General features: G+C 27.6%; 1 protein-coding gene across 2 annotated transcripts in view; it reads right to left on the minus strand.

Annotated features, from left to right (window-relative positions):
* The window catches only part of LOC145260567 (calcineurin-binding protein cabin-1-like), a 567,854-nt gene that overhangs the window by 155,068 nt on the left and 398,145 nt on the right, over positions 1-14,641 (minus strand). For both annotated transcript variants that reach the window (XM_080118824.1, XM_080118826.1), the window contains exon 42: positions 12,211-12,546. In XM_080118824.1, coding sequence (XP_079974950.1) covers positions 12,211-12,546 — 336 coding nt within the window. The remainder of the gene's footprint in view (positions 1-12,210; positions 12,547-14,641) is intronic.

Here is a 14,641-nt window from a genome sequence, read left to right on the forward strand (position 1 = left end):
CCCATTACAGTTTAGGAAACTGCATTTTCCAATTTTATTGTCGCTTGCAATAACCATCAACAAAACTCAGGGAAGAATCTTTACAATTGTTTTGCTTACAGCAACACACTGACTGTTTTTTCACACGGACAATTTATGTTATGTGTTTAAGAGTTACCCAACCAGAAAATCTCTACATCAGCTAAGAAAATGGAAAAACAAAAACTGTGTACCCATACGAAATGTGGAATTAAACCTATAAGAAACATGCATTTTCTCATTTTGGAACTTTTTCTATTGCACCAATTTGAGCCACAGCAACGCGTGGCAAGGTACAGCTAGTGTATATATATATATATATATATATATATATATATATATATACAGAGAGAGAGAGAGAGATGGATGGTGAGAGTTATTAAGAGAGGAAGAGAGGGGGAGAGAAACCGAGGGTGAAGTACACTTCTCCGTTTTTTTCCTCGATCAGTAGAGAAGAAATACTTCGAGACTGGGGCAATTTTTATTTTTGTTACGATCCAAAGTAACTTTTTTGGGGGGGGAGCTAGATTTTCCACAAATTAGAAACCGACTGGGTTATCTGTACTTTCACCTAACAATTTAATAACCAAAAAAATATTTTAAAACCTGACTTTAACGTGTAAATACTAATTTTTAAAAATAGCACAGTAACGTAAGTGCATAAGTGCCACTTTATTTCAGATATTTATTTTCCAAAGACTGATTGAATGAATTAAACTTTAAGTGTTGTGTAATTATTTTCTCAGCATTTGACTTTCAGCAGCGCATGACGTCAACAGCCGGATAAAGTCGAACGTTACTGAGGAAATAATAACAACGCTATGTGAAAGAAAAAGTAAAGTAAAATTTCAAATAAAAACACACAAAAAAAACTACCGGTCATTTGTATTTCTTAATAAATGTTTGTAGAAAATAATGTTTTTTTTTTGTCACAAAAATAAAGTTTTAGCATTTTTTGCAATAAATAATAGCAACTTCGTTAATTTTTACGACTTGCCCCAGCGTATTATAAACACCTCAACCTCCTCATGTTAAAAACGGCTTTAGGAATACACCCTACCTTCCCAGGTTAAGAACGGCTTTCGAGGTTTTGGGGGTATATATATATATATATATATATATATATATATATATTGTCAATCCCCGGCGAGTAGGGTTTTTTTTTGTAATGTCCAGAAGGAACATGCATACACCGATGATCGAATTGTTTGTTTCTTTCTTTCTTCTGTGGATGTCATATTCCGGAGAAATCCAAGACGCAAACTGAGTTACGTTTGGTTCATTACATGCATAAGTACAAATAATTTTTTTTTCACTTATGCTTTGTTTATTAAATTTATGCTTTATTTATTAAATTTACAATTTCTGTTACTCTTTTAACGATTTAAAAAAAAAAGTTTGTTTTATACGTATGTGTAGTCAGAATCGTTATTTTTCGTTATTTAAAAATTGTCGACCAAAAAGAAACAAAGTTGAATAATAGTTTGTTTTTTTTTAATTTGGTAATATTTTTTACTTTCTAACATTTAAAAACACAGATGAGAAACAGTCACTCTTATAAAATTTCATGGAAAACGGGTGTGTAAATTTCTAGTTTATCGATTTGGAATAAACCGGACGTTTGATTTTTTTATATATATAGATATATATACATAAACAATCACAGCCTTTATGTCATTACTTGGAAGTATGTTGGCCTAAATATATCAAATTGATATAAAATATCCACATAAGTTTCTTAAGTTCTAGAATAGAATAGTTCTTTGCTTTAAATTTCTCTAAGAAATAGTTTGTGTTATAAACTTTTGTTCTTCTATTCTCATTTTATGCTTCATTCAACACGACTTACTATGAAAATAATTCTTTAGAAACGTGGAATAACAAATAACAAATAAAATTTGAATAGGAGTTAGAGATATCCTTAGAAACATTTCATAAAGTTAAAATGAAAATATTGGAAAATCAAGTAATGCTGGTTTTTTTGTTTTAAAAATATTTTATTAAATGAAAATAGTTTTATTTAATCATAAAATTCTTTGTAATTTATGTTATTTTTATCCTCATTTTCGTGGCGATTGCTCTAAAAAAAAAAAAAAAAAAATTCAATGTCTAATCTTTCTGATAATTGTAAATTCATAACTTTTACATTAACTTATCTAAAAAAGTGAAAATGTCTGTATGAGTGAGTGAGTGAGTGAGTGTGTGTGTGTGTGTGTGTGTGTGTGTGTGTGTGTGTGTGTGTGTGTGTGTGTGTACATTTCCCTACACAATAACTCTGTCAATTTTCGGTCTACAGACTCGAAATTTGAAATACGGAGTATTGAGACTTGGGAAAATCTTTTTGATCAGTTTTTGGCCAGAAATTTGGCTGTCAAGGGGTCAAAGTTCAACGATTTGCCATTTGAGAATTCTACCAAACTCCTCCACCAATTTTGGGTCTAAACACTTGAAATTTAAGATATAGGTTCTTAGTTCATGGATCAAACTTTATAATTTGATTTGAGCCCAAAACAATAAATGCTGAAGGGTTAAAGTTAAAAACAATTGCCCTCTGCAGTCTCTACCAAATTACTCAGCCAATTTTTAGTCTAAATATTTGAAATTTTACATAAACTGTATTCAGACTTGAGCAAGCTTTTTAATCGGTTTTTGGCCAAATATGGCTGCTAAAGAGTCAAAGTTCAAAAGATTTTACATTTGTGGTCTGTCTCTAACAAACTATTAATCAAATTTTGAGTCTAAACATTTCAAATTATACATAATGGGTATTCAGACATGCAGCAATTGAAAGAGTTGACCTCTGCAGACTCTAACAAACTCCTCTGCCAATTTTGGGTCTAAACACCTGAAATTTTAGATGTAGGTTACTTGGACATGGGTCAAACATTTTAATTTGATTTGAGCCCAAAACAATACATGTTAAAGTCAAAATTGGGGTCAAAGTTTAAAATAAATTGACCTCTGCGGTCCTTACCAACTTTTCTCTATGGTAGTTTAGGAAGCCTATTATATAGAGAGGCATTACTGTACATATTCACACTTTTTAATACATACATATCGCATAAAGTTATGAACAGTACATAGGACCGGGCTGAACTGCTAATTAAACATAAAAACGTTTCAAAGTTTTTTTAATGTTTTTTATTAATACAATAAGAAATCTCATCTACAAACACAAAATCAATTACTATCTTAGTACTTCTTCACTGTAAAACTTGCTTTTTATTTACTTGTTATAATTACTTGTGGACAATGTCTCAGTCTAGACGGATTTCTTCTGAGAATTTTGCAAATCTTATGTAGTGATATGCAAATTAAGTATAATTTGCATATGAGCAGATAGCTTATATTTATAAACTGACACCAACTAGAACAGGTTGGTTGTTGAATGCTTACTTAGCATTATACTGTAGGGGACTAGGATATATAAATACCCCAATCCCGTTACAAGAGAATAATGAAACGAATGAGGAATTGAAGGAAACAAAGGCTCAGTTAATGGATAAGATAAACGTTGTTTATTTGCTATTGAAAGAAATGAATGTTTTAGTTATGATGTGTCCGAGCGTATGTAACCAATGCTCGTTGCAGGACTTGTGTTGTAGCAAAAAGGAGGAGATGTGTTTTCACCTCAAGTTCGGGTTACTATTGCTTGTTCCCGCGAGGGAAAAGAAACAAATGTTGTAGGAAAATTGAGAATGGTAGTTCAGCTTGTGTATGCATTGATCAGGAGTGACGTTTGTAGGGTATTATAATTAAACAAAGCGTACTTATCTTTTCAGACAACGGGGGGGGGGGTAAGTGGCGGCCAGTCGTGCTACTTTGGTGATATGTATCAGGCTTTTAACTGGAGAGCGACGACTACATTTATCACCCTAGCAGCGCGGAGTTTTTTTCTCCTGTATTTTCTTCTTCTTTTTTTTGTAGGTCCGGTGGAAGAATGTCCGTGCGTTCACTGACACAGCTGGGCGAAACTCTTTCCCTCTTTTTTTCTTCTTTCTGGTCCCCTCCTTTTATAGTCGTAAACCGGCTCCCAGCGGCTGTCATATTTTAGGCCTTTATTTTCGGCGGGGAGCTTTGCCATTGGTTCATAATTCTTTTTATGGTTTCTTATTTTTCTTTTTCCAAACGGAAGCGATGCGTGGAGCCATGTGCAAACGAAGATTTTTTTACTTTGTCTCTTATGCTGGAGACGTTAGCATCCGGTTGGCATGTTCCCACAATACACAACATATCAATGGCATCGCCAATAGGATACTGTCTGGTCCTTAAAGACTCAGAATACGTAGATATGTGGATTCGTTGCTTCGCTGCTAATGCAAAATGCAAAAAGTTAAAAGACAACAGAAAATGAAGCAGGGAAAAATGAAATCACCGACTTGTTCATGGCTAGCGCTGATTGTGAAGCAATTATTAAGGTTGCTACAATGGTTTACCCTCGAGACTAGAAGAAATGACTTTTGAAGAAATAAGTCAGGTTATCAAGGGAAACATGAGGCCGAAGAAAAGACTGGTGATTGCAGAAAGGACCAAGTTTATGGCAATGAAGCAGGAAGTGGATGAACCGATAGTAAAATATTTACAATGGTTAAGAAGTGTGAGTAAATATTGTGATTTTGAAAAACTAGGAACAGAAGAACAGACAACAGAAGAAGAGTTAATCCAACTAAGATTAATTGAAAGTATGTATAATTCAGCACATAGATGGAACAGTTACAACTTACAAACATACCCTTGAATATGTGTCTAGAATTTATACAATAGCAGAAATTAATACATACCTACAACCAAAATAAAAATAACTCCTACGAAGAAATAATGGCTGAAACATATACGGTAAAAATAAAAAGAAAAAATTGTATATACTGTGGAAAAATTCATGAAATGAAAAAAGAAAATGGCTCAGCATTTGGAAAAACATGTTCAAAGTGTTTAAAAAATAATCACTTCAAAGAAGTATGTAAAACGAAAAATGTGAAAAGAATAGAGGATGAAAATAGACAAATTTTTAATGTAAAGAAGGATAATATACAAAATACTGGATCTAAGAACAGAGACAAAAATAAAAATGAAAATCAACAATTGAATTGTTGAAATGCAAATAGACACTGGCAGTGAAGTGACTATAATACCTAGAAACTTGTGGGAAAAAATTGGAAAAAAAGCAACATACAATTACGTCGGTTTGATGGCTCGATTATAGCAATCATGGATTACTTTGAAGGTTCAATTGAACTAAAGGCAAAATATTGCCGAAAAACACATGGACTATTGGGGGAATGACGTATTAAAAATAAATTCAACAAAGTTGATTAATGAGTTAGAAATGGAAAAAACAGGAAAATTAAAAAATTATGAAGCTAGCCTGAACTTAAAAGAAAATGTTCCGCCCCTCCTACTATAAAGAGAGAAAAATATAATGCATTTATTACCGTTAGTAATAGCTAAGTACATTCCTGCACCTTGTAGAAACCGATGTAATATCTATAGATGAAATGGCTACTGAAACTACAAATGACCCAGTGTTAAACAGAATAGTGTTGAGGATAAAAGAGAATCGCTAGGGAAATTGTTCAATGGCTGAAAGATCATTCAAAGAAATAAGACATGAACTGACTATAGAAAATGGGGTAATATGTAATGGAGACTTGGTAGTTCCCCCAGAAACACGGAGGAGACAGGTTATAAAAAGTGTACACGATGGCATACATTGTGGAGTAGCAGCTACGCAAAGATTAAAATTGGAAACATGGTGGTTGGGGTACTCAAAAGATGTAGAAGACTACATAAAAAGATGCAAAAAATGCACAGAACTCAGGAATATCAAGCAAAAGAAAATACATGTGTGGCCCCGAGAAGCAGAAACATGGAGCAGAGTACATATGGATCATGCCTATGTCAATCGAATAGGACTATTATTAATATTAGTAGATGCATATTCAGGTTGGCCTGAAGTGATGAGAGTACTTGATAAAAAAAGTACCACCATAAAACAAATATTAAGAGTAATATATTTGAGAAATGGGATACCGAGAACATTGGTGACTGATAACGCACCAGAATTTGCGGATGCTGATTTGCATGAATGGCTAAGAAAAATAGGATGCAGACCTTACAAGACCCCTCCATACCACCCTCAAAGTAATGGGATAGCGGAAAGGATGGTCCAGACGGTAAAGCAGAGCATAAAAGCATGCTTGCAATAGTAAAAAATCGATGCATCCCTACCAAGACTATTACTAAATTATAGAACAATTCTGCATGCAGACAGGCCAGAAAATCCATTTGCCTTAATGAGCAGACAATTAAGATCCCCTTTGATTATGTCATATGCTACAAATCAAAAGATGTGGTACAAAAGAAATAAGAATACGGAAGCCGAGACAGCAAAATTTATTATGCAGAAAGGACATAATACTGCAATATTAAATAAAGGAAATGGGAACAGTGTTCTATCTTATGCTGATCAAATAAGATACCAAGGAGAACAATCAGATGAGGAAATGGCTTCAGAGCTTCCCACTATTGACATAACAGAAGAGTTTATGCAGAATGAGACTGTCGAGGAAGAAGTAGAGAGGGACGAGGTAGAAGATAAAGAAGTAGAATGGAACAAGGCAGAAGAGGAATATAAGAATATGCAGGAGGAACAGTTCAATTATAGGGAAAGACAAGATAGATTCAGATCTCCAAGGGAAAGGAGAAGGAACATGTTCAGGAAGGCACAACAAAAAGTACAAAAAGTACTCGCGGCATAAAGCTCCTCCATTATAGGGAGATATAGTGATATGCAAATTAAGTATAATTTGCATATGAGCAGATAGCTCATATTTATAAACTGACACCAATTAGCGTTATAAATGACATATAAGATGATATTTGGGATCATTTAGATTTCTTTTAAAAGCCTTATTTAAATGTTGTCTGTGTTTTTATGTGTAGATATTTCTGATTCCTATTTCTTATTTAAATGTTGTCTGCGTTTTTATGTGTGTAGATATTTATAATTTCTATTTCTTAGTGTGAACCATGATGAGGATCACTTGATTTAAAAAAAGATTACTTCAGTCAACAAGAATTTCTTCTTCACGGAACAAGTATAGAAAATAAAAATGATTTTTTTAATAAACAACATTAAATAATATGAACTTTTGATAACATTCTTCTGTAAGATTTTCTATTTATTTTTTTTTTATTTTAAAATAATTTTTAGCATTTTTTCTTTTTACTTAATATTGCATTTTTTTTTATTTTAAAATAATTTTTAGCATTTTTTCTTTTTATTTAATATTGCATTTTTTTTATTTAAAAATAATTTTTAGCATTTTTTCCTTTTACTTAATATTGCATTTTTTTTATTCTAAAATAATTTTTAGCATTTTTTTCTTTTTACTTAATATTGCATTTTTTTTATTTTAAAATAATTTTTAGCATTTTTTCTTTTTATTTAATATTGCATTTTTTTTTTATTCTAAAATAATTTTTAGCATTTTTTCTTTTTACTTAATATTGCATTTCTTTTATTTTAAAATAATTTTTAGCATTTTTTCTTTTTACTTAATATTGCATTTTTTTTATTTTAAAATAATTTTTAGCATTTTTTCTTTTTACTTAATATTGCATTTCTTTTATTTTAAAATAATTTTTAGCATTTTTTCTTTTTACTTAATATTGCATTTTTTTTATTTTAAAATAATTTTTAGCATTTTTTCTTTTTACTTAATATTGCATTTTTTTTATTTTAAAATAATTTTTAGCATTTTTTCTTTTTACTTAATATTGCATTTTTTTTATTTTAAAATAATTTTTAGCATTTTTTCTTTTTACTTAATATTGCATTTTTTTTATTTTAAAATAATTTTTAGCATTTTTTCTTTTTACTTAATATTGCATTTTTTTTATTTTAAAATAATTTTTAGCATTTTTTCTTTTTACTTAATATTGCATTTTTTTTTATTTTAAAATAATTTTTAGCATTTTTTTCTTTTTACTTAATATTGCATTTTTTTATTTTAAAATAATTTTTAGCATTTTTCTTTTTACTTAATATTGCATTTTTTTTTTTATTTTAAAATAATTTTTAGCATTTTTTTCTTTTTACTTAATATTGCATTTTTTTTTTATCTTAAAATAATTTTTAGCATTTTTCTTTTTACTTAATATTGCATTTTTTTTTATTTTAAAACAATTTTTAGCATTTTTTCTTTTTACTTAATATTGCATTTTTTTATATGTTAAAATAATTTTTAGCATTTTTTCTTTTTACTTAATATTGCATTTTTTTTTTATGTTAAAATAATTTTTAGCATTTTTTTCTTTTTACTTAATATTGCATTTTTTTTTTACTCACGTTCACCCCTAACAAGGTATATCACCACTTAGGCGTTAAGAGGCTATTATTTGAGACCATGTCTAGGAAAGATGAACAAGATGTTGGTTTATGTTACATTTAAACTTCTGCATATCAGTACAGTCAGGGAAGCAAATAGCAGGAAGGGAATTCCAAAGTCTTGCTGTTCGAGGGAAGAAACTATTAGAGTAGAAAGCTTTTTGGCATTTAAGGACCTCAACAGTGAAAGGGTGAAATTTTTTTGCTAAGTGGGTTTGTCGGGAATATGTATGTCGAGGGGGCACAAATGCAACAAGGTCATCAGAGTACATTCCATTAAAATATTTGTAAAACAATCACAGAGATGCAACATTGCGGTGATGAGACAGGGGTTGGAACTTAGTTGACAAAGTAGTACCTATTAGATTAAAAACTCTTTTTTGGACCCAATCAGAGAGAGAGAGAGAGAGAGAGAGAGAGAGAGAGAGAGAGAGAGAGAGAGAGAGAGAGAGAGAGAGAGGCTAGTGGTAGATGCACCAGTCCAGATGTGGCAACAATACTCCATGCATGGGCAAATAGTGGCCTTAGGATAATCTCAGATGTGAGTAGTCTTCTAACACAATAGAGGGAACCCACCTTCTTTGCAGCAGCCTTTGCAATGTCCTCAATGTATTTGTTCCAGTTCATATTGCCTGTGAATTGCTGAGGAGTTTGAAGAAAGAATTCTCAGGTAGGGTGTTATTTGTCATGGATATCAATGCTTGGCAAGGCGTCTTGTAATTGTTAAAGGAGAGCAGCTTAGTCTTACTAGCATTAAATATTACCATCCATTTACGGCCGCATACAACTATGGACTTCGATACAAAACAGTTGCGATTTACACATGAATTAATGCTAGCTGCTTGACATCTCGCATATTTGATTGCTAATTCTGAAACTGTGCGCCATTTAGAAAAATACAAGTAAGTTCCTTTTTTACAAACTTTCAGTTTTTCTTCCATAACTTCTTTCGATTTCATACACATTTGTAGCATATCTTTTGATTATTAAATTGTTAGGTGAAATTTATTATTTACAACAGCATCTATTTGCTGCAATTTAGATTCATTTAGATACTTTATTTACTAGTGTCCCGTGAGGGCAGAGTTAGAAACAAGGTTGGTTTTGATGTAAGAAAAATCTAGCTCCCCAAAAAGGGGTACTTTGGAGTAGGATATAAATAAAAGATTTCTCAAGTCTAGATGGATTTCTCCCTTATTGACAGAGGCCAGAAATAAAATGAAGTGTAACATTAAAAGTAGTTCTACATTTTTTTCATAGAAACTGACTTTGCTTTTTCCCTTTTGGACTGCTCGTTGTTGAAAGTCTTAAGGTTTATGACTAAACTTTAGAATCATCCAGACTGATCAAAGGGTGTCTTCCACACACAAATGTTAAAGGCTTATTGAGGTTTGTGAAGAATCAGATTGTATGAATTTTTTTTTTAATTATTATCACATTATCCGAAAAGGACCAGTTGTTGAAGTGTTATTCTTTCTTCTTTTAACTTAAATGACCTTTGCTTCCCCAGTGACAATTTACCCTTTCAAGTATTTTACAACATGGAAGAATTGGTAATTTGTCGAACAGGACCTTTCAACACCCAAGATCTTTGACAGAGTGGAAGAGTGAAAGCACCAAGAGAGCAACTGGAATCCAAAATGGACAAATTAAGTAGCATCTCTCATTGGAGGAGTAAGTGCACTAGTCATTCAACATGTTTGTAGAGTTGCGAATATTGCCAGCTCTCTATTAATAGAGAGCAGCTTTGAGTAACAAATGAGGAACAACTGATAAAAACTAATAACAAGATTAAATACTGGTTGGCCAGCACAGAGTATAAAAAGGACCCCTTCACCCGTTTACACACCAGGCAGGAAGAAGCAATGGTGTAAACTTTTCTGCCTTTGAAAGTTGCACTCGTGATAGAGGTCAACCATAGTTAGCCATCAGGCCTATATCCAGAACCTGCAGCAACTAAAGGATAAATAAGAATCCTAAAAGCCTAGCCAGGCTCTGTTGTACGAAAGAAGGTGCGATTCTTTTGCTACCATTACTCAAGTTTACAAAGTGGAGAAAAACATCACACAAAATTCTAAGAAAATCAAAATATATTCACAAATATTTCTTAAAGTGGAAAAGTGCTATAAACAATGAAGCATATCCATCATTTGAAATCAAAAGTTTTTTAAATGTTGTTTTCATACAAAAAACACTCCATTTTTCGAAAATGGCTAAAAAGAAAAATGTACGATAATCAAAACAAAACGGTAATAAATTGTTATGATAAGTTTAGAGTCGATCGACTCAAAAATCATTCATCTGCAAAGAACAATAAGCATAAATGATGAAGTGAAGAAACCTTACAAAAGCGACTGTTAGTATGACAAATCATTGTCATATTTACTAGCTAATATATTAACAGTTCTGGTTTAAAGTATTATGCAACAAAATTAAGGTAAAAAAAGCAATTTATTTATTGAAAAACTTGTACAAAAATGTTGTGTTTCTATGAGACATTGTTATAAACATAGATAAAATATCTATTATAGATCGCTTAATCTAATAAAAAAGTTAAGAATTCATATAGGAAATGCCAAAATTATTTTTATATTAGTCAAAAACAAATCTTGACCTAGAAAAAAAAAAAAAAAAAAAAAAGAATAAGCATAAATTAGAAATAAAATAAAGTGCTAATTATTCTGCATTTTATTAGAGTTTTTTGAGAATATAATTTAATTAAACTATATTTAATTAAATTTAGTCACCATTAACTTCATATTTTCTTAAATACAGATTTTTTTTTTGTAAATTTTATTAAATTTGCTTCTGTAAAAAAATGAATAGATTATAAGTTTGTAAATAATTTTAGCATCTTAGTTTGAATTAAAACTAAAATGCTAATTTATATATTTTAATAAATTTTTATATAGGAAAAAACTAAATAAAATTAAATTATAATATTATAAGCACTTTCCTATTTTGAACAGCCTCTTTTGATTGTTTTTACTAAAAATATACAAAATCTTTCTGCCATTTTAATATTTTTTAAAATGAATATCTTCAACAATACTTTCACCACAAGAGATCACTCATTTAGCTAAATTTGTTTGGAGAGAAAAGCAAGTTGGAGAGAGATAGTGGAGTAATTTTTGGAAACATTGAAAATATCCAAGCTTTCCAGAATATCAACTAAATTTGATTTAGTGTTTCGATACATTAATATTTTTTTTTTGTATGTTATTCACATTCTGAAAAATGCATTAAAACATGTTTTGTTAGTGTTCTGAGAAATGATTATATTCAAAATTTAATTGATTTTTTGAAAAGTTTCAAATTTTGTTGAGAAATAAATATTTTGTTTTACAATAAGTTAATTAAATGCTTCCATAAAAAAAATAAGGACAAAATAAAATAACTAATGTTTTTTACAAACAATAGTCCAATTCCAAGAGTTAATTTCAGATAGATACCATATTTTCATTATACAATCAATAATAATAATAATGAGACAATTTTATAATGTATAGTATCTAAATATGGTATCTATTTAAAAAAAAGAAGTGTAATGAACAATTTTCATTTGGATTATTCATTAAAAAACAAAAGAGCTTTCAAGTTATTGAGGTTGTTTAGTAAACGAGTGTATACAGCAATAGAAAACAAAAGTAGAAGTTGGTTTGATATTAAATTTAACAAAAGTAAACCGTATTATTTTGAACATGACTACTACTATTACTACTACTACTACTGTTGTTTTCATTGGTCAAAGGAGGAGAAAGAGAAGGTGGGTGAGGAGAATGAGAAGGAAACACAGCACGCACCTGTACATCAGATGTGAGTTTCTCCGGTGCTGAGATAGAAAGTCTATCATCACTGGAGGAGGCAGTAACAGAGTTGGCCTGGAGTGGCCGGCTGTAATACTCAGCATGCTCCATCTGCCGGTTCCGATGGTGAGTCTGCATGGTGCCATGTTCGGAGACAACGACCACGTCACACAGTTTCCCATGGCCACTTACCCCACTGCTATGGTTAATCGAACCTGTATGGCTGGTTCCAGTGCTCAAAGATGCTGCTGAATGGTTACTTATCTGCTGTTGGAGATGGTGATGATAGTATGCTGGCTGTTGGTGATGCTGATGACGGTAGTCAGTTACAACCTGCAAAAGATACAAAATGGTAAAATGGTGAGTAAGCATCGACTGAGTTGGATATGCATATATCAATATATATATATATATATATATATGTGTCCACACACAGCAAAACTGTGTGTGAACACTAGGAACAGTTTTGATTGGCTATTAATTAAATCAAAACTCTGAATAAATGCCGATTACAGTCGTCTTAATTTGAGGATCAAATGAAAGACAATGATTTATTGTTAATATATATATATATATAGAAATATATATATATAGAAATATATATATATAGAAATATATATATATATATATAGAAATATATATATATATATATAGAAATATATATATATATATATATAGAAATATATATATATATATATATATAGAAATATATATATATATATATAGAAATATATATATATATATAGAAATATATATATATATAGAAATATATATATATATAGAAATATATATATATATATAGAAATATATATATATATAAATAGAAATATATATATATATATAGAAATATATATATATATATAGAAATATATATATATATATAGAAATATATATATATATAGAAATATATATATATATATATATAGAAATATATATATATATATATAGAAATATATATATATATATATATATATATATATATTCTATATATATATAGAAATATATATATATATATAGAAATATATATATATATATAGAAATATATATATATAGAAATATATATATATATATATATAAATATATATATATAGAAATATATGTATATATATATATATATATATATATATAGAAATATATGTATATATATATATAGAAATATATATATATATAGAAATATATGTATATATATATATAGAAATATATATATATATATATATATAGAAATATATATATATATATATATATATATATAGAAATATATATATATATATATATATAGAAATATATATATATATATATAAATATATAGAAATATATATATATATATATAAATATATATATATATATATAAATATATATATATATATATATAGAAATATATATATATATATATATAGAAATATATATATATATATATATATATAGAAATATATATATATATATATATAGAAATATATATATATATAGAAATATATATATATATATATAGAAATATATATATATATATATATATATATAGAAATATATATATAGAAATATATATATATATATATATATATATATAGAAATATATATATATATATATATAGAAATATATATATATATATAGAAATATATATAGAAATATATATATATAGAAATATATATATATATAGAAATATATATATATATATATAGAAATATATATATATATATATATATATAGAAATATATATATATATATATAGAAATATATATATATATATATATATAGAAATATATATATATATATATATAGAAATATATATATATATATATATATATATAGAAATATATATATATATATATATATAGAAATATATATATATATATATATATAGAAATATATATATATATATATATATAGAAATATATATATATATATATATATAGAAATATATATATATATATATATATAGAAATATATATATATATATATATATAGAAATATATATATATATATATATATATAGAAATATATATATATATATATATATATAGAAATATATATATATATATATAGAAATATATATATATATATATATATATATAGAAATATATATATATATATATAGAAATATATATATATATATATAGAAATATATATATATATATATATAGAAATATATATATATATATATATATAGAAATATATATATATAGAAATATATAGAAATATATATATATATATATATTGAAATATATATATATATATATAGAAATATATATATATATATATATAGAAATATATATATATATATATATATATAGAAATATATATATATATATATATATATAGAAATATATATATATATATATATAGAAATATATATATATATAGAAATATATATATATATATAGAAATATATATATATATATATATAGAAATATATATATATATAGAAATATA

The sequence above is a fragment of the Euprymna scolopes genome, chromosome 36 (assembly GCF_053919585.1).
Source record: "Euprymna scolopes isolate OS-2025 chromosome 36, ASM5391958v1, whole genome shotgun sequence".
Lineage (NCBI taxonomy): Eukaryota > Metazoa > Mollusca > Cephalopoda > Sepiida > Sepiolidae > Euprymna > Euprymna scolopes.